The sequence below is a fragment of the Cupressus sempervirens genome, chromosome 3, assembly GCF_028749045.1.
Source record: "Cupressus sempervirens isolate cs-2001-9-10 chromosome 3, ASM2874904v1, whole genome shotgun sequence".
NCBI classification, from domain to species: Eukaryota; Viridiplantae; Streptophyta; class Pinopsida; order Cupressales; family Cupressaceae; genus Cupressus; species Cupressus sempervirens.
Window position 1 is genome coordinate 298,178,906 of NC_143120.1, and position 20,489 is coordinate 298,199,394.

Genomic DNA, 20,489 nt, shown 5'->3' on the forward strand with positions numbered 1-20,489 from the left:
AATAGATCACTAAAGGTTGACAATTCCTCAAATCACACTGCTAAAGTTGAAACTCAAAACATAAGGGCTTGTTGAAGACGATTCAGAAGTCATTGAACCAAGATGTAAGGGAGCAATTGAACAGGTCCTTCCTGAGACTAATTGGGATAGAAATGAAGAAGATGACATAAAACTCAAGTCCAGGTTCATACTAGAATGCATAGACAATTAGTTGTGAGAGACAAATCAAATCAGCCATGCCCATGCAAATTGAAAAACCTACAAAGGATGTTTCTTTCTCTAAATCTTCGCCTTCTAATTTTCCCCTTTTTTTCGATGATGCATGTAGTATTTCCACAGCTAAGAAGAAAAAGACAATAGCCCCACCTAAATCGGCAACCAAGGCGCCACCAGTTTATCCATCTACTCCTATAACAAGATCTAAAATTAAGCCTATGAAACTAATTAAGACAACAGTTCAAGAACCGACTTTTTGTATTTAGAATTGGATAAGGAGGATAACCTTATACTACAAGAAAATCAAGAGATGGACATAGAAGTGATGGGTAGTACAAATGTGATTCAACCAAGCTTCATGACTCCTGCTAAATAGGACGAAGGGGTGATAGTTGCAAGAACTAAACCTCCCTAGTTCTCCAGTTTAGTGAGCAAAACGCAGCCTAAAGCCTATCTCTTTGCTAGTCAATGACATAGTCACTAAATACGCCACTCGCACTCCTAAAAACAAGAAGGTGAAAAACAATGCTTGCCTAACCAAGGATCCTACTACAGGAAAAGTGACCACAGAAATAGCCATTTATAAATAGAAAGAAGGCGTACATGAAGTGGAAGCTGAAGATTTTGAGGTCATAACCATGGACTTGGGAGTCCTCAGCTAGGATACTAGTAATAATCTTTTTAAATTCCTAACCGATCATATGTTAAATCAATCTAAGAAAGATAGCTAGGAAAAGAGGAAAAGGGTGACTGGTCGTCATTATGGTTGAATATATTGACTCCTTGATGAATGTTGGCACGCTCCCCCTGATTCAAATTCCCCAATCATTTGACCCCAATTCTTCTAACAATCAACAATTGGTCATGCAAAAGCAAAGGGGAAAGCTCTTTCTAGAAGCAATGAACAGTTGGATTGGGTATGTTATAGAAGAAGGAAGTAAGTTCATTCTGGTATTTACTACTACATATACAAAAGAGGAGATGTTGCTTGGAGAAATCCAAATCCTTATGCCTGTGTGGGAAGCAGATCAGGCTCGATGTTAGGCAATAGCTTTTCAGGTACTAGAAGTTGAGAAGTACAAAGTGATAAACTTCCTTACTGACAATCCCATGAAAATTGTAGATCCTTGCATGCTCTTTATACTAAAAAGTAATATGAATTGGAAAAAATCCTTGTTTACAACCACCTTTGAAGAAATACAAGCAATTGAGAATGAAATCAAAGGAATGCATAAGGTCCTGAAAGACATGCAAATGATTAATCCCACCGGTATTTTACAAATTGAGGATAGAAATACAGATCCAGAGACTTTGATAAAAAGTTTCCAAGACACCATGTTTAAGATCAGAGACAGCGATACCCCAACTCCTCAAGGTTTTACCACGGTGGCTAACATGGAGTCTATGATTTACTTGAGATTGATTGTTGTTCATCTCAAGTTATCATTCTTTTGATATATTATTTAATATCTTTGAATTTTCTCTATTTTTCAAGTATTGCATGATTTTGAGGAAACTTTGTACTTCTCAATTTGCTCAAATATTTTGTAAATTCTGAATTCTTCCTCTATACCTAAGAGTATGTGAGAGATCCTTAAGTACTTTCGGGTAAAAGTACACATGTATGCTTTTCTTTAAGCATAAATTCATTGAAAATCTATCAAGAGGGAGTTGTACCTCTTATAATTCAAAGGGAAACGATTAATATGTGTTTACCTAGTTGTTGTGAACTTTGTTTGTTTTGTAGCCTGGGTATAGAGTTAGTCATTTGAAATTCATAAAGGGAAGACAAATATGTTCGCTAACACGATGATAATGCAGTTGGTTGCAGTCAATAGTTTCGTGTTCGAAGGGTCATGATAGTTGGAAATCAACGATTAAGTTTTTTCATTCATGTCAAACATTGATGAGGATAAGCTAATAGGTATGGAATTATATTATCAACAAGACAAAGGAGTTATCTAATGATGAGATAGTTATTGAAGTAAAGGAACCAACTATTGGAAGCCAATGACTATAGGTAAAAGGGAACATCATATTGCATCTAACAGATGGAAGAAGAGGGAAACGGTTTATGGAAATATTAAGATTACAAAACCCTAAGATCAAAGCCCAAGATTGAACAAATCATTAAGGATAAAAGGTAAAGCATACACAACTTTGCCAGTAAGATACTTCTATTGTAGGAAGGGTGTTGATGCATTGATTCAGAGAAAGGTGAACATTAGATTGCTTATCAAGTCTTTAGACTATAGGAATTGAGATTGGACATTGGGTAAAGCATGTATAGTGTTGCTAGTAAGATACTTCGATTGTAGGAAGGGCATTGATTTAGAGAAAGGTGAAAATTAGATTGCTTATGAAGTGTTTAGACTATAGGAATGGAGATTGGACAGTGGATATTAGCTTAGAACCCTTAAACAACATATACCTTGATTCATAGGCCTAAACCCCTTAAGCCTAGGGCTTTTGTGGGTTAACAACTTTAAAAAGGATGGAGATCTAGAACTTTGGACCCCAATAGTACTCTAAAATGGGTGTGTGAAAGTCCAATTTGTTGTAGGGATGTTTTGAAGGAAATTTAGGTCCAAAAACTCAATTTGGAGGCCTAATTGTTTTAGGTCTATTTTAGGCTTGTTTTACAATTTCACTTTGTGGGTGTTTTGGTTGGTTGGGTTGGCTAAAGCCTCTAAGATGCCCTAGTGGAGTTGGAGTTGAAAGATAATAGAATGCTTGTGCGAATTGCTTGGAAGGTGAAGAGTCAATTGGGAGATTGGTGAAGCCTTACGAGTGGTTGTAGAAATAGGTGAGTTTGTGGTGACAGGTTGAGTTGTGAGCACCTATATCCTTACTACTTGATTGCCTAAACCATAGGAAAACTTGGGATATTAACCTTGTCTTGGAGCTTATCTTTGCTAACTCAGACCTTACCTTACCAAAGTGCTTTTCTTATTGCATCACAAGGTCTTATGTAGATTTTCATAAATGAAGGGATTATGTGTTAAGGGTTATGGTGCCAAGTTGGATTTGACAAGGTCACGAGGTAAAGACACCCAGTGGTTTTTGGAAATCAAGGACATGCATGACAAGGCAACTCGGAATTCACATGCCTCTATGGCAAGTGATATAAGGTCAAGTCGAAGATAGAACACTCATGTGGCAAATGCAAGTTACAATTTGGCAAGTTACATAACATCAAGTTAAATTTGACATAAGGATGTGGAAAAGTACACAAGGTCAAGTCAAAATTGGCATAAGTATATGGAAAAGAACATTAGGATTTTAGTTCATGGCATGGTACTTGCCAATACCTTAGGCCCAACTTGATTTTGGCAATAGCGTTGGACTTGTCATTGATCGAACCTTGAGGGTTGACATGCAATTGATTAAGTTTGTGGCTCAAGATCTTGACTTAGTTCAATTTGTCAAGCCCAAGGGCTTGACTTAGAAAATCCTAGAATTCCTGAGTCATGATCCAACTCTAATCTTTACTCCAACTTCATGTTCTTTCATTTATCATTGTCATTCCAACCTTATACTACCCTTTGGTCATCTGCATCAACTCTCTCTTTCTCTTCTAAGACTTGAACACTAGATTTGTCTAAGGCCTCCACTTTGATGGTCAAACTTGAAGAGTAGGGACTACCTCAAGACCTAGGTTTTCCCCCAAGACAAACTTTAAAAATGTTTTTAATATGCTCCTAGACTAGCACCTACTCACTGCCAAAGTGAAAAAAGGGGTTTCTTATTTGCAATGGGGTGATTGTGTGAAAAAACTAGCAACAATACCTACATCTCCAACTAGGAAACTAAACACATCACTAGAGCTCACTATGCTAAGAATGGGAATCAACTTCCTTCCCACTTCCCACATTAGGCAAACATTGTTTCAAGCGGCACATACAACAAATGCATACATCACTAACAATGATGGGAGGGTGATCTCATGAAAGCTTCAAAAGTGACCAGGGGGTGATGTCTTGCTATGTATGATGTATGCACACAATTTGAAATTTTGGTAGTAGTCCATGCATTTGGCTGGTTGGGAATTGAGTCAGTGTAGAGCCACAACTAAACTTGAATTTGACAAAATGAGTCAATGTCTATGGCCCTAAACAAAGTCAAGGCCACAACTGTAGTCTTTAACTTACTAAAATGATATATTTGAGTGTAATTTGAGTGGTGTCATTAGGAGCAACAAATCAATCAAAATCACTTGCTAGTGTTGTGAACTTAGAACATCTACACAAAGTGGTGTTAAATTTAACAAATAAGTTGTAAGGGATCCATTTTTTGCCCTTATAATAACATTATTAATGAATTACCTATATGTGTAGGATATACCTGGAATAGATAAAATGTACACAAACAACATCTAATCATTTAGGATATACTTGTAATATAAATAGAGGAGAAGATGTCAATTGTGTGAGCTGGTTGTCTGATACAGCCTATGTTACTTGGGGACATGTTTCAGGGCCTAGACCCAGGTTTCAGAAACCATTTCTATGGACATTTCCAAGCTGTCCCCACCCAGGCAGAAAAATCAGAATGCATCCCCAAAACTTTGAAAACAGTTGATGTGTTTCTAATTGTTATCGATTGTCCCAAGGACTGCCTAGCTATTTCCCATTCATCGCGGGGACAAATCAAGGTTTCCGGTTTCCAAAAAATATATTAAACCAAAAAAGTATTAAAATTGGAAATTTTTTGCCCCATTTGCAGGCCTTATGGATTGGAAGTCATTAAAAAATAAAATAACATATGTAAGTTATGTTTAACATATCATATGTTAAAGTTTTCTTCACTTCATTATTTCTACTCAAACACACACAGAGGAGGAGGATTTTGTTGGACATAGAGCACAAAACAGATTTGGACGCACAAAAAAAGGGTGTTTTGGATGCACATGGCAAATGAGTGTTTGTGCACAGACTGCAAATGGTTTTGAAGTTTTAAGATGAGCTTTATTATTTATTTTATGTTTTACAGTTTATTGTTTTTGTTTCCAAGTTTTATTTTTTTAAACAAGAAAAATATTCCATATATAAGTATTCATGAATCATAACTTATAAATATTATTACTAATAAACAAAAAAACACGTCATTTTTTCAGATTTCTTGTATATTGTAGTCTGTCATTTTAAGAGATAAGCCAAATTGTATTGCTATGACAAATGTGACAATGTTATATAATTCTGAACATATATTTATATATACAAGTCCCCTGCTCTAGCAAATGTTCCGGAAACCGGGAAACATGGGGTACTCGTTTTTACCTCTCGGATAATTTGTTGATATTTTAACACAAAATGACACTTTCTACTTAAAATAACTTTTTCAAAAAACTGTATGCCACTGTTCACCAAAAGGGCAACACAATCATCATTGTAATTTGGCATATTTAAAACAAGGAATGTTCATTCTGTAAAAACATGCTAAAGCTTCATAACCAAGAGGAATCCTCCAATGGAGATGCATTTACAGGGAAATGATAAATGAGACATCTTTACCACCAGTATGCACTTCCCATAAAATTTGAAAGTGATTTCATTTTCTTTTGTGATATTTTTGGCCAATCAAACATTTAAACTACAGAGTGATGACTACATAATGGCAGATGACTACATAATGGCAAAATTTCATACTTCATAAAGCATGAGAGAGATCTGGAAGACAGCATGTTAATGATTTTGGAAAATTCATCTTGTTATAGTAAGTACTTGGCAGTCAACCATATCCCTGTAATTGGTTAAATCGGGAGCTTTTTGATAGACACACAGGAATGGTTGCCAAACCTACTGTTTGAGTTCTTTTGAGAGAAAGCCTTTACTTGGATGCTTGATTTTGATTCTTCATTCTTCTGGAAACGATTTCAGCAGCCCATGCTTTGCCAATATCTGTTTGAAACTTTCCTGCAAGAAGCAAGCCAAACCTTTTGAGCACACAATACAAATTGATGGAAGAAACTGGCAATTCAAATGAAAATCCTGTCAACTGATGAAAGGAACTGCTCAATTTAAATAATTTCAATCCACTTGACTGATAAAAAAATGAAACAACTAAAATGCTAATTGCCGCAAAAATGAATCTCCACAATAGAATCAGAGATTCCTTGTTAATTTGTACTAGTAACCCTTTTCTACATTTACCATTCCTCAGTATTTTGTGTACTGAAACCAAATTTTATGCAGTGGGAAACTATTCATAGTGATTTAAAATAAAGACCAAAAGAAACAAATCAAGCATATTTTGAATCATGCTTACATGTATGTAGACTATACAAACAAATTATACACAGCACATCAGCAATCAGGTCAAATCATCTAACAACCATGTCAGAGTTGCTTCTTCACAAACCAAGGGTTCATGCAAAAGTAATGGACTCTAGCATAGCCAAAAATCCATTACATGAGGCTTCTCAGTTTAAATGGAACCATCTCTGTGCAAGTAATTTGTATAAGAAATTAAATTAGCCAATCACAAATTCAATGAAATTCGAGAAATTGGTCAATACCTGCTGTTGACTGGAAAAAATCATCCAAGTTCTTGCCTTGATCTGCATGAAAAACAGAAAATGAAATTAATGTGACAGAAAATCAAAGAATAATAAAAAAATAAGCTATTCAAAACACACAAATACTCAGTCTTCAACCAAGAAAACTATTTTGAAGGTTACCATACAAATATGCCTATGCAATAATCACGGTTATCCTCCCAAGAACAGCACTGTGCAGATATCAATGCCATTCAACCCATCTAATCAGGTTATTGCAGGGCATCTACATGTTTGGAAAGGGTTCTTTTCTACGACTAATTTATTGCTTCAATATTAGCATTTCAAATAACAGAGCTGCTTGAATCAAGTATTGGCAATTAATGGACTTTAATTAAAGCTTTCAGAAATGATAATTAAACATAGAATGATTATTAAGATATTAGATCTTAAGAAGAGGAGTAGAAGCATCATTAAGTAAGCTTACAAATAATTAAACATAGAATGATTATTAAGATATTAGATCTTAAGAAGAGGAGTAGAAGCATCATTAAGTAAGCTTACAAACACTTTCAATTAAGAGGAGAAGAATAACAACTAATAGATCAAAAATAATAAAGAATATTCCCAAAGTCTATCCTTAAATATATTGAACATTAAAAAAAAGCATTACTTCAATACTCCCCTTAATGGTTAAATCTTAACTACACCAAGCTTATTCCAGTAGTTTTCAAATTTGTTGGGTACAGCATAACCAATCCATCTTCAAATTGTTTGATGAAATGGCAATGAAGTTCCACATGTTTGGAGCACTTGCTGAAGAGTAAATTCCTTGCTTTTAGCACCCCTTGATTGTCATGGAACAAGGGTGAAGACTTTCCTTGAGGCATCTTCATGTTGGAAAGCATCCTTCAAAGCCATGCTACTTTTATTGCTCCTCAATATTCAGCATCTATCGATGGTAGAGCTACTACTTGTTTCTTGCTAGTCCATATGATTGAACATATGCCAAGGTTGAAAAGATAACCAAAAGTGGATTTTCTATCATTTGAACCATTAAACCTAAACAGCCTAAGATCTTTGCTTTCATTGTATAATATTCCAAAACTCTAGTTTTCCTTTCACAATCTCAATACCATCTTCGCTAAATTTGTATGTTCTACTCTGGGTGTTGTTATGTATCTAGAAATGAAACTTGCATAATATCTCAAGTCAACTAGTTGCCTATAAGTTCACTCATTCATTGCCTAAGAGTTAGTTTTCATTGAATTTTCAGCTCTTTTTTCATACATGTTGGTGAGATTTTGCAATCTATCATTTAACATTTGCCAAACAAACTCTTGGCATCTTCTGATTATGTGATTGTAGAAAGAATACATATTCTCTCAATTAGGATGGAAAAAGGTTTAATTTGTTTCCATTAGATGATGATGATGCATCATGGCCAATGACAAGGAGCATAAGTTTGATTGATAAAATAGAATTTCCAGCACATGAACAATGTGAAGAGAAACTTAAAGAATGTTTGGAGGAAGAACTTTTTGATAATGAAATTTTACAAGGTGTAGATGTATGTGAACTTGGGACAGCGATCCTAAAAAGGGAAGAGAAAATATATCCATTGAAAGAGAAAGAGAGTGCAGTACAGCAAGAAGAGCATGTAGAACAAAATAATGAAGAGGTTCTTGGAGTAAAAATAGAGGAACAAGACAGAGTTTGAGTATGCTGAAGGTTCAGTAGCGATTGGGACAATGATATGTCATTTAAGTAGTGAGAAGGGTATGGTGCAAGAGAGTACCCCTATGATAGAGAATGTAGTCATGGAGAAAGAGAAACTTTTGGTATGCCAAAAGCAATGACATGATGAAGAGGTTCAGCTTGTGAAGTCTGGTTTTTTCTCAACAGAAGAGACTATAGAAGAGTTCGTAATGGGCCATGACAAGACTTGAGAGTTTATGTATCCTCCAAGCATGGATATATGGCATGTACATATTGACAACAAAGGTCATTAGAAAGTATATTTGGTAAAGTAACAACAGAGGTTCAACACATGATGTTTATGGAAAGCTATGGACAGCAGATGGTTCAACACATGATGATGTTACCAAGAGGAAGCAAGCCTACAGTCAAACTCAAGATGACATGGCAGCTGTGGGTGCTCAAAGCCCAAGCCACAAGATGGCACAATGAGGAGAAATACAACCCCACAGTGAACATGAAAATTTGTTTACTAGCATTTTGTTTAGCAGCAGTTTCCAAGAGGACTTTGAAAAGTTTGAAAGTCGGGAGCATGATGCAGGACCACACATGGGATGAAGACTCCAGGAGTATTTTATATTATAAAGTCAATTAGAGTCATATTGTTCAAACATGTTATTTAATCACACTTGATATGTATTAGGTCCATTTATTATGTTTAGAGTCATATTGTCGAGATGGATGAAAATTGTCAAATATATAATAAAATATTGTCATAAAATGTTACAATATGTAAAGATGATATAAGGGAGAAGATGAATGGTCATGAGGGGTAATTAATTAGTTATAGAACTTGAAAAGGTTTTAAAATATGATGTATTGGTGGTGATTTTCAGAATGTAATGGCTGGAGAAGTTGAAAGAAGTGAAATAAAGAGAAGTTTGTTTTTGAGAGTTTTACGATAAATTTCTAAGTTTATTTTTCAGAAATCCAACTGTTCTTTTTGTTGTTATGTGTACATATGAATTGATAGACCTAAAACTTATATTTTTGGAAAGGTATTTGAGTTAGCTTATGATTGGTGTTGGTTTGGATTAATTTCATTGTGATTTATGAAAGTTATGATCAATTTAGTGCAGACCCGTCAGAATCTGCTTTTTATAATAACAATTTTGGCAAAAGTTTAATAACTTTTATTCGACTGATTGTATTGAGCTATAAACTGGGGAAAACGTGTTTAACTCATTAATAATCAATCTCATAAAAGAAATTTGCCCTATCTTTTCATTTGTAAATGTTATTGAAGAATCTTAAAGCATTTGGATGCTGTCCCAACTTATAAATTTTGGTTTGAATCTTTACATGAGGTGTAAGAGCCCATTGTTGAAGCCTCTTGAGTTTTAATCCCATAAGAAATGTTCCAAAGGTGTATTTCTACATCACACAAGGCCCTGCGATTTGCATTAAGAAGCCACATCAGCTGCTGGAAGTCTACACAGCCACTAAGGAAGGCTGTGATCAGTTTTGTGGATCGTACATACATCATTTGTGGCTATCGTGGCTGCTAAATCTGTAAATGGTTTAGAGCTGCAAGCAGCAGGCATGTTATTTTGCCCATCGTGAGTGTTGTAGGGAATAATCTGCAATTTCTGGAGCATTTATTGCAATTTATAAATCTCATAGTAGGCATGATCACCAGGTTCCATTTGTGATTAAGATCAGTTAATTTCTCAAATGTAATTTCAATCTATGTCATCTAGTTCGAATGTATAGTTGGCTCTGAATTTTACCCAATTAGTAAATAAACCAACTGGAGGATGGGTTCATGATTCTTCGAAAGATATCAGTTTGCAAATAAATTTCATTCTCAATGCAGTGTAGACTGTTAATTAGTGAGTTCAGAGTTTGGTGTAAATCTCTTCCAGACTGTATGCATCATTGGATAATCATTTATGCAGAACATCTTAGGCCAGATTCTGTGAGCTGTATGGTTGCATTTCTTAGCATTGTGATTGAGACTTAGTATCATATACAGTGTTAATTGACTCTGCTTGCTAAGTGTTTGATAAAATGACATATTTCTGATTGGTTAAGGAAATTGAAGTTGTTAAAGTTAAATTGTTAAGAGGTAACCGGCTGAGGGTTACTACAATGAGTGCTCACAAATAACTTAAACCAAAATAATTGGAAATGATTGCCAGCATAGTTTCAATTGCAATTATACCTGAGGCAATTATTACAAATAGTGCTCAAAGCAAAAGAACTTTTGAAACCTGGATAAGTGTTGGTGTCTGATAAAATTATTGTAGCAGACCTAGAATTTCCCCCGCCAACTCCAACCTTTCCGCTTAATGGAAAACGTTGCCAGCAGATTGCAACGTTGACCTTGCATCACCAAACTCATACCAAATGCGGCCCTTAGTATAGCCACTGCTGTAGCAAACAAATCACAGCCTTAGACAGGGTTTGGCTGCTCCAAATTCTTCAACGTCACCTTCAAATTTGGCCACCCAGCTTGGATGTCTACAGCAGAAATTAGACACTAAATTTGTCGCATAACAATTACCTTCTAAAACAATAGTAGTCATAGACTAGAAGGCCAATCAATTTGCTATACAACAGAAGCAAATTGATGCTCAAATCAAAAGGAATCAGTCCTCAAAAATTCACACTTCAAACCCTCACAAGAAAATATCAAAAAGCAATAGACAAGAATGAATTCCCTTCTCACAAAGCATTGCTTTTATAATAAATAAAGATGGCTTCTTCAAGACACCTTTCACTTAATTGAATATTACAATTTATACTGAGGCACATAATTGAATATTACAATTTATTACTTCCCTTTAGCTCTAAAAATGACCTTTTCAACCATATTATAATTTTATGACACACAAGGTCATTGTTTCTTGTGCCCACGATTTAAAACTTTTCAACCTAGTTCCAATGAGCTATGACATTAAGGTGGTCAATATACAATACCAACAAAAATAGCAACCTCAGCATATTTAATTGAATAATAATTATAATTCACTAGTCTTGAAAAAATGACTAAAGAAGTAGCAAAATCAAAATCTGACAACATATGAGTGATCCTGATGATGAAAGACGATGAATGAACCTAATGAACCTAACGGGGTGACTTACTAAAAATAGGCACCCCTCCGAGATTCTTGGAGCCCAAACCAAAAGCTAAAAATAAAAATTGAGAGCATCACTCAACTCGTCTAACTCATCTTAGCTCATTGAAACCAAATGTTGACTTACTATAAATAATAAGTCTCTCAAAATAGAACCAAAATCAACAACAGGCCACTAGATAGCCTAAGAACTCTACAACAAGGTCCTCTAAACACTAGTACAACCTACAAGGACCCAATAATAGACTGAATCCATCAAATCTTCCACAACTAAAAAATGGGGACATTACAATCCACCCTCCCTAAGATTGCTTGTTCCCTAGCAATCCTAGAGAAAAAAACAAACATCACAGTCCCCTCGAATCCCAAGCGTAAAACTATGTGATATCCCTAATGTGCACAATTGACTATTGTAGCATCAACACACAAATAGTCGACATCAATAACATAATCATTTGGAAACTAATTGTAGGCGCTGATGGAATAGACAACTCATTAGAACTCAATCGAACTGAAGCACTAGCTCTATCAACACCTGTTTCCTAATATAACTGACACTCCCATCCAGCTGCACTGCAAAGATAGTAACAACCATAGGGGCATGTGACACAACCACCATCTCCATCCTCTACATTATTATTGTGGATATGGTGACTCTACAAGTAGCCTGCTCCTAACTTGCAATTACTAACCCCATTATCTACAAATGGTGCAAATCCATCCCATAAAGGAGCCAACCCACACCTGCGTGAAACCAAATCCTCTACATGTGGGTCGAAAAAGAAATGATGAGTACTCCTCACTATGTAATCGCAGTAAAAAGCTCCAATCTTTGTCTAGGGCTCATCAATATCATTCTGGAGATCAAGAGACGACTCCAATCTCTGACTCAGAACAACTTGACAAACTAAATTTCGCTAGGTCTAATGAAGGCAACCCTACTTGTAGTATTATAATTTTGGGCAACTATATGCCAAATCGAACTCCACAATTTGCAGATGGAAATATAATTAATTCCTCAATTACACAACGTTCAAAATAGTAAACTGTGATAAATGATTCCAGTTTCAATTAAATGTAATTTGTAACTCCAGCGTCTTCCTAGCTACAAAAATTACAAATTAGAAGGCCCAAACAATACTCAGAAATGCAAACTAGTTCCACCATACTTCAACAAAGGATTAATGCATAAATCAATATTCAGAAACCTCAAATCAAAACCCTTATAGGTCAGCAAAGGAATTGAATTCAGCAAACTCCAAAACCCTCAAAAATAAATTAAAAGCAAATAGACAATTGGATGTCTTTCTCTCACATGTGGACTCATTTATGACACAAATTGGCAGTTAGCTTCTTCACATTTTTCACTTAGGAAGCTTCATCTTCACAGTTTCATTTTATGACACAAAATAACATAAAGTGCCTGTATAGTAATGAAGACTCATGAATTAATCATCAATTAAATAACTCCATCCAATGCAAATGATGACCAACAACTAGCGCCACCAACTGCACTCCCAAATATGGCAATTGCCCAAAATAGACCTACTAAAAAGAGCAAGTCCACAACTGAGACCCTCAAATCTCACTTTCAGCCCACGATGGTTGTGATGATGAACTGACCAAGATCACTACAAGAACCTTCTAAAAAAGGGGACAACACACAGAGCTCCAACCTCCAACCGAATCCCATATGAAGAAGCACGTGATAACTCTATCATCACTGAACCAAATACATACCAATGACATCATCAAATCAATAGCATAATTTGTAACATAGTACCCAATACCTATACTGATGATGTAAAAGCCAAAGTATCATCAGAAGACAACTCCATAGGAGATCTCAACATACTCTCCTTCACTGCATCAACCTAGCCATCCTGCCAAAAGTCTAACTTAGGCACAAACAAACTTTACACCGATGTAAGTCCTGAATATGCTAATCAATTATGATACTATAAACACTCATCACCATATACACTTTATTGGCACTCTGATCATCCCCATCAAAATCCTTGGGTTGTTGTGATGACTATGCCTCAATCATGTCAAAATAAACCAATGGCACGATTTGTTGCTCCCTTAGGCCTCAATGCACAAGTGTGACCTTTTGAGAAAGACCCCTTGCACCAAAAGAAAAGTTGTCTCCTCAGATCCTTTCGTGAAGCCTCATCAACCTTCCTAATTTCTTTCCCCTTGTCATCAATAATTGGTGGATGCTCCTCATCAACAAGCGAAGGGGTACAAGACTTTGAAGCAAATTTACCTCGAGAAGATGCCTCAAGGTCTCTTGCTTTCCTCATAGCCTCCTGAAGAGAAGATGGGTCCAATGACTTAACTCACCCATGAAGTGGCTCGACTAAACCCTCCATAAACAACATCACTCACTCCACTCAAATATGTCATAAACCATCACTGAGAGCCTTTGAAACTCATTGATAAAACCTCTAAATTGTCAGTTTGCCTCAGTTGAGCCAACTCTCTAAAGTACGCCCTAGGATCCTTCCTATCAAATCTTTCAGTCATTTGATCCACAAACTCCTGATAAGAAGTGATTTGATCATGCCAGAAGGAGACTAACCCATGGTACCACCAGTCACAAGCAACTCTATCCAAGTGCAACATTATGTATCTAATAGTGTCCTCCTTAGTCATCAGATGCTACGCCAAATGTGTCGAGCTTATGGACCCAAGCTCAAGTTGTCACTCTACCACTGCCATCAAAGTGCTCCACTGTCATCTTATTAGCTACCTCACATAAATTACTCTGTCGAGGCCTCTGTCTCTTAGATGCAGGCCCTCCCTCTAGAATGCTCCCACCTCTACGTCAGGAACCTGTCAAAGTTCAAGTATCGTTTGATTTCTTGCAATAGAGCATCCCACTTAGCAGAATGTGCTACCACGCCATCTACAAAACGTACATCCTCAGTCTCATTACCAACCGCATCTATCCCAGGTCTCAAAAACATGGGCTTCTAGCCTATCATATGTGTCATTATGTATGGTCTTGTCAACCCTATCAACTATCCTATCTTAATCCTCTACTCTAATCCTGTCAACATCTCTAAACCTGTCAACCACTCAGAACCTGTGTGAACTAGCAGAAGCATCACGAGCAGCTTGCTCCCTACTCCGATCTCTAGGGAGTGCAATCCATTGCAATGTGTCAGAAAGTTTTTGCAACACCTCGACAGCATGGTGTTGACCATGTGCAAGATCCCGTAATGTCTCCTGGGCCTCTCTATCCACCTCTGAACTAGTGCTGACATCTCTAAAACCCATATGAGTCAAACCACTTGGACTACAAGCACCTCTATCGCCCATAGTACCAAATTGAATACTTGGTTCTCCATCGCTAGGAGGATAAGTACGACCTCTACAAGCATAATGTCTACTTGAAATAAATCTCTAAGCTATCGTGTTGAATAATAAATCACTAAATCAAACATCAATAGTTTCATAATACAAGCATTGATCACAATATCTCTAACCCAATTCTTGTAGGTTGGCAGGAAACCACTTTGATACCACTGTGATGAATCCAAACTGGCCCTTATGCTCAACTAAAAATAGTTGTTCCTTTGGTTGTGTTTTAGTGAATTTACAATGTTTCTCTCTTCAAATATACATATATATAAAATATGATGCCAAAATAAATAAAAATATTTGTACAATTACCAATTTATTCAAATAAGTTTCTTTGCTCATACACCAAAAAGAAATGCAACTCGACTATTTTCAAATATGTTGCAATATTATAAATGTTTTACAATTAAAGGAACCTGGTAATTCTCCAGCTCATAGAATGATTGCAACAGTCTTGATGTTACACCAATGTCACTTGGCAAACCAAATTCTGCAATGTCTGAGAAAGGCAACCCTACTCACTACTCCAAATCTTGGGTGATAATCTGCAAGAATGACACCCAATAACAGCTATGTCTGCAAATCCAAACACCAAGCAAGGCACTACCAAATACAGCCCGATATGGGAAAATTCAAACCCTACATTAATCACTGAAACCATGTGCAACAAGAGTGCTTGTAGTGGTGTTATTTCTAGACAATCAAAGGCTTGATTTGCTATACAAAAACACCCAATTTAGTGGGAAATGGTAGCCAATAATGTGGGTAGCAGTCCCACTCAAAACAAACCAAAGAAATGCCTAGTTGTGGCGTCCAATCTCTCAACAAGTTGTGACGCCCAAGTGTAGGGTTGAAAGCATGGTAAACACCAATAAAAAAATTGCCTAAAGTCCACGCTAAAATTCCCAAATTTTAGGCACCTATATGCCAAACTGAACTCCACAATTTGCAAATGGAAATGCAATTAACTCCTCAATCACACGATGTCCAAAAAAGTAAATTGGGTAAAGGATTCCATTTTTCAATTGAATGTAATTTGTAACTCCAGTAACTACAACGTCTTCCTAGCCACAAAACCACAAATTGGAAGACCCAAACAATACTCAGAAATGCAAACCGATTCCACTATACTTCAAGAGTGGATTGATGTACAACTCAATCTTCACAAACCTCAAATAAAAACCCTTATAGCTTAGCAAAGGAATTGAATTCACCAAACTCCAAAACCCTCAAGAGACAAATTAAAAGCAAATAGACAATTGGCTGCCTTTCTCTCACAAATGGGCTCATATTTATAACACAAATGACACTTAGCTTCTTCTTCACATTTTTCACTTAAGAAGCTTCATCTTCACAATTTCATTTTATAACACTAAATAACATAAAGTACCTTTATAATAATGAAGCCTCATGAATTAATTAATAAATATGAACCCATCAATTAAATAACTCCATCCAAAGAAAATGATGGCCAACAACCAACGCCACCAACTGCACTCCAAATATGGCAACTGCCTAAAATAGAATTACTAAAAATAGCAAATCCACATCTGAGACCCTCAAATCTCACAGTAAACTCACGAGGGTTATGATGATGAGCTAACCAAGACCACTGCAAGAACCTGCTAAAAATGGGGACATTGTAAGAACGCAAGGATAATATTCTTTTGTTTTCAGTACTTACACTAGATCCTAGCAGCTATTATCATTGAGGTTTTCTCCCGCATTGGGATTTCACGTCACATTCTTGTGCATTATTCCTTGTGTTTTCTTGCTTGGTTTCTTGAAGTTCTCATTGTGCTATATTTTGATTAATTCAATTTGAAGAAAAGATATAGAGATTGAGGCCATTTGAAGAAAGTAGCACTAAAGTTGTAAAAGTTGCTAAGCAACTTTTGCTTGTGAAAAGGTTGTCATAACAGAGAAGTGTTGGTTTATAGTTGATTCAAATTCAAATGGAAGTTGTAACCATTGGAGAGTGTTGAAATGTTAGTTCAAATTAGGATGAAAACCTTATTAGTGAAACCCCATATAATTGAGCATTATATATATATATATATATATATGCATTTAGTTGATGCTCTGATAGGCCATTACTCTGAGTACTTCGTGAATATCATTTGATTGATATTTTGATAGGCCAATACCCACTTGATATCATTTTTTGGAAATCTTCTTATCAACGATTTCTTTATATGTTAATTCTAAATATTAATAATTAAGTTTTATTTTTAGATGTTCATCCTTCTTAACTAACAGGGAGTCTTGAAATGTTAGTTCAAATCAGGATCAAAACCTTATTATTGAAAACTCATATAAATGAGCATTATATATATATATATATATATATATATATATATATATATATATATATATATCATTTGATTGATATTTTGATAGGCCAATACCCACTTGATATCATTTTTTGGAAATCTTCTTATCAACGATTTCTTTATATGTTAATTCTAAATATTAATAATTAAGTTTTATTTTTAGATGTTCATCCTTCTTAACTAACAGGGAGTCTTGAAATGTTAGTTCAAATCAGGATCAAAACCTTATTATTGAAAACTCATATAAATGAGCATTATATATATATATATATATATATATATATATATATATATATATATATATATCAGCACTTGCATTGCTCCTATCTCTACCCCTACGGTCACCCTGTTTCATTAATGGTAGTGGGTGTGAACTATAGTTCTATGGAGTAAATTAATTTACTGATGCCATGGTAGTGGATGGGAATCATAGTTCAGCCCTACCCCTGCATATATATATAATTAGGGCTGAACTATGATTCCCATCCACTACCATGGCATCAGTAAATTAATGTGCCCCATAGAACTATAGTTCACACCCACTACCATTAATGAAACAGGGTGACCCTAGGGGTAGAGATAGGAGCAATGCAAGTGCTGATACATATATATATATATATATATATATATATATATATATATATATAATTAATGCTCATTTATATGAGTTTTCAATAATAAGGTTTTGATCCTGATTTGAACTAACATTTCAAGACTCACTCTTAGTTAAGAAGGATGAACATCCAAAAATAAAACTTCATTATTAATATTTAGAATTAACATATAAAGAAATCGTTGATAAGAAGATTTCCAAAAAATGATATCAAGTGCGTATTGGCCTATCAAAATATCAATCAAATGATATTCACGAAGTACTCAGAGTAATGGCCTATCAAAGCATCAACTAAATGATATTCACCAAGTACTCAATGCGGTAATGGCCTATCAAAATATCAAGGCAAGATATTCATGAAGTACCTAACATATATCAATACAAACAACTTATAAATAGTCAATAAAATGGCATCTAACACTTAATAAGTAGGAGATAACTTCCACAACAAATCAATTGTGATATTGCTATAAAGATTTAACTGTGTAGTTTTTGAGTCAATCTCATTGACCCATGTTTCATGAGTAGTGATTCAACACGAATCCATCTCTCATGAGAATAAACGGAACACTTAGCACTCATTGGATCTAGGTGATGCTCACAGAGGTGAAGCACCAAGACTTCCCAGGAGGTCACCCATCCCAGTACTACTCCAACTTGAGCGCGCTTAACTACGGAGTTTCCTCCATGGTTAAACCCACTCTCCTAAGTGCTAAGTGTTCCATTTATTCTCATGAGAGATGGATTTGTGTTGAATCACTACTCATGAAACATGGGTCAATGAGTTTGACTCAAAAACTACACAGTTAAATCTTGATAGCAATATCAAAATCTAACACTTAGTTGTTGATTTACAAGATAAAGCCTTTCATGATCTTTTTTAACATTTACACAAAATGTATATCATGATTTAAGTTATTGTAAGATCGTCATCTTCCAATAACTTCTGCAAGTACAAGTGAAAATCATTTGAAAGTCATCACTTTCTCATGATGTACATGGGTTTCAAAAATTTATAACATTTATAATAATATAAAGTACAGTAATCAATTTTTCTGGTTTCAAAAATTTATAACATTTATAATAATATAAAGTACAATAATCAATTTTTCTGAGACATTTTCTCAGAAATTACAATCATACCAAGTTCCTTACGAAAATATTCCACCTTTGCTTCAGCAAGTGGTTTGATAAGAGTGTTTGCAATCTAATTCTCTATACTAATATATCTCAATTCAATCACATTATTTTCAACCATGTCTCATATATAATGATATGGTATATCAATGTGTTTTGACCTGTTATGAAATACTGTATCCAGGGAGAGTTTGATGCAGCTCTAGTTATCACAATAGATAGTAGTAGGAGGTAAAGGCTTCCCAAACAATCCAACTAGAAGCTTCCTTAACCAAACAGCTCTCCGAGCTCCCATGGATGCTACTATATACTCTACTTCAATGGAGCTCTAAGCTACTGATGATTGTTTTCTACTAAACCATGATATCATCATTGATCCCAATGTAAAACAACATCCTGATGTACTCTTTCGATCTAAAGAATTTCCTGCCCAAACAGAGTCTGTATATCCACTTAGACTTAGTTCAACATTCATGTATCTTAGGCCATATTCAACTCTACCATGAAGATATCTAAGAATATGTTTAGCTGCTACTAAGTGAACTTAGGATCTTTTGTAAGTAGTGCCTTCATCAAATATTACATCTTGACTTAATTTAATACTTCTTTGTCCAGGGATGTGTATACGAAATGCTTTAGAAGTTTCACTATATCCTACAAAGATTCCTCATTTTCCTAAAGGTTCTAGTTTGGTTATTTTCTCTTTAGGAATATGGATATAGATAGGGCATCCAAGTATTCTTAGATGACTGAGATCAGGTTTCTTCCCAAAAATGTTTCTTTAGGGGTTTTATGTTCAAGATGAGAGCGGGGCCATCTATTCTGAATAAAAACAACAGTGTTAGAGGCTCACCCAAAGGAAAGTTTCTAGGTTTTGATCATGTAACATGGCTTTAGCAGCTTCAACAATAGTTCTATTCTTTCTTTCTGCTACCCTATTTTGTTGGGGATTGTAAGGAACTAAAAAACCCCTTTTGATCCCAACACTTTTGTAATAACTAAGAAAGATCTCTAAAGTATATTCCTTACCATTATCAATTCTTAGACTTTTAATTTTCTTTCCTGATATATTTTCTTTCAAGAGCTTTGAATTCTTTAAATTTAGTCAAAATCTCTTCAAACTCTTTACATTTTAGAATGTATATCCATGTCTTTCTGGAAAGGTCATCCACAAAGATGATGTAGTATAAGAAACCTCCTAAGTAAGTAACATATGTTGGCCTGCATAAGTCAGAGTGAACAAGCTCTAAGATTTCTTTACTTTTGCTTTCACTATTATGGAAGGTGGTTTTAGTGTTCTCCCTAAAGGACAACCTTTACAGGTTCCTTCATCGTTAGGGTGGAGTTTGGGTAACCTTATTACCATTTTCTCTAGAGAGGGCAATCCTTAGAAATGAAGATGCCCTAGTCTCTTGTGCCAGATTTCATTTTCTTTGATAGAATCATGAAATAGAGTTGTAGGTGAGCAAGAGTTTAGTTTGTATAGA

General features: G+C 35.3%; 1 protein-coding gene across 1 annotated transcript in view; it reads right to left on the reverse strand.

Annotated features, from left to right (window-relative positions):
- Positions 1 to 5,535: 5,535 nt before the first annotated feature.
- LOC149566162 (Metal-dependent phosphohydrolase) overlaps positions 5,536 to 20,489 on the reverse strand; it is a 161,559-nt gene continuing 146,605 nt past the window's right edge. The window contains exons 7-8 of the mRNA XM_089819583.1: positions 6,734 to 6,775; positions 5,536 to 6,131 (exon numbers count right to left, since the gene is read on the reverse strand). Of these exons, the coding sequence (XP_089675709.1) occupies positions 6,046 to 6,131; positions 6,734 to 6,775 (128 nt within the window). The 3' untranslated portion in view covers positions 5,536 to 6,045. The remainder of the gene's footprint in view (positions 6,132 to 6,733; positions 6,776 to 20,489) is intronic.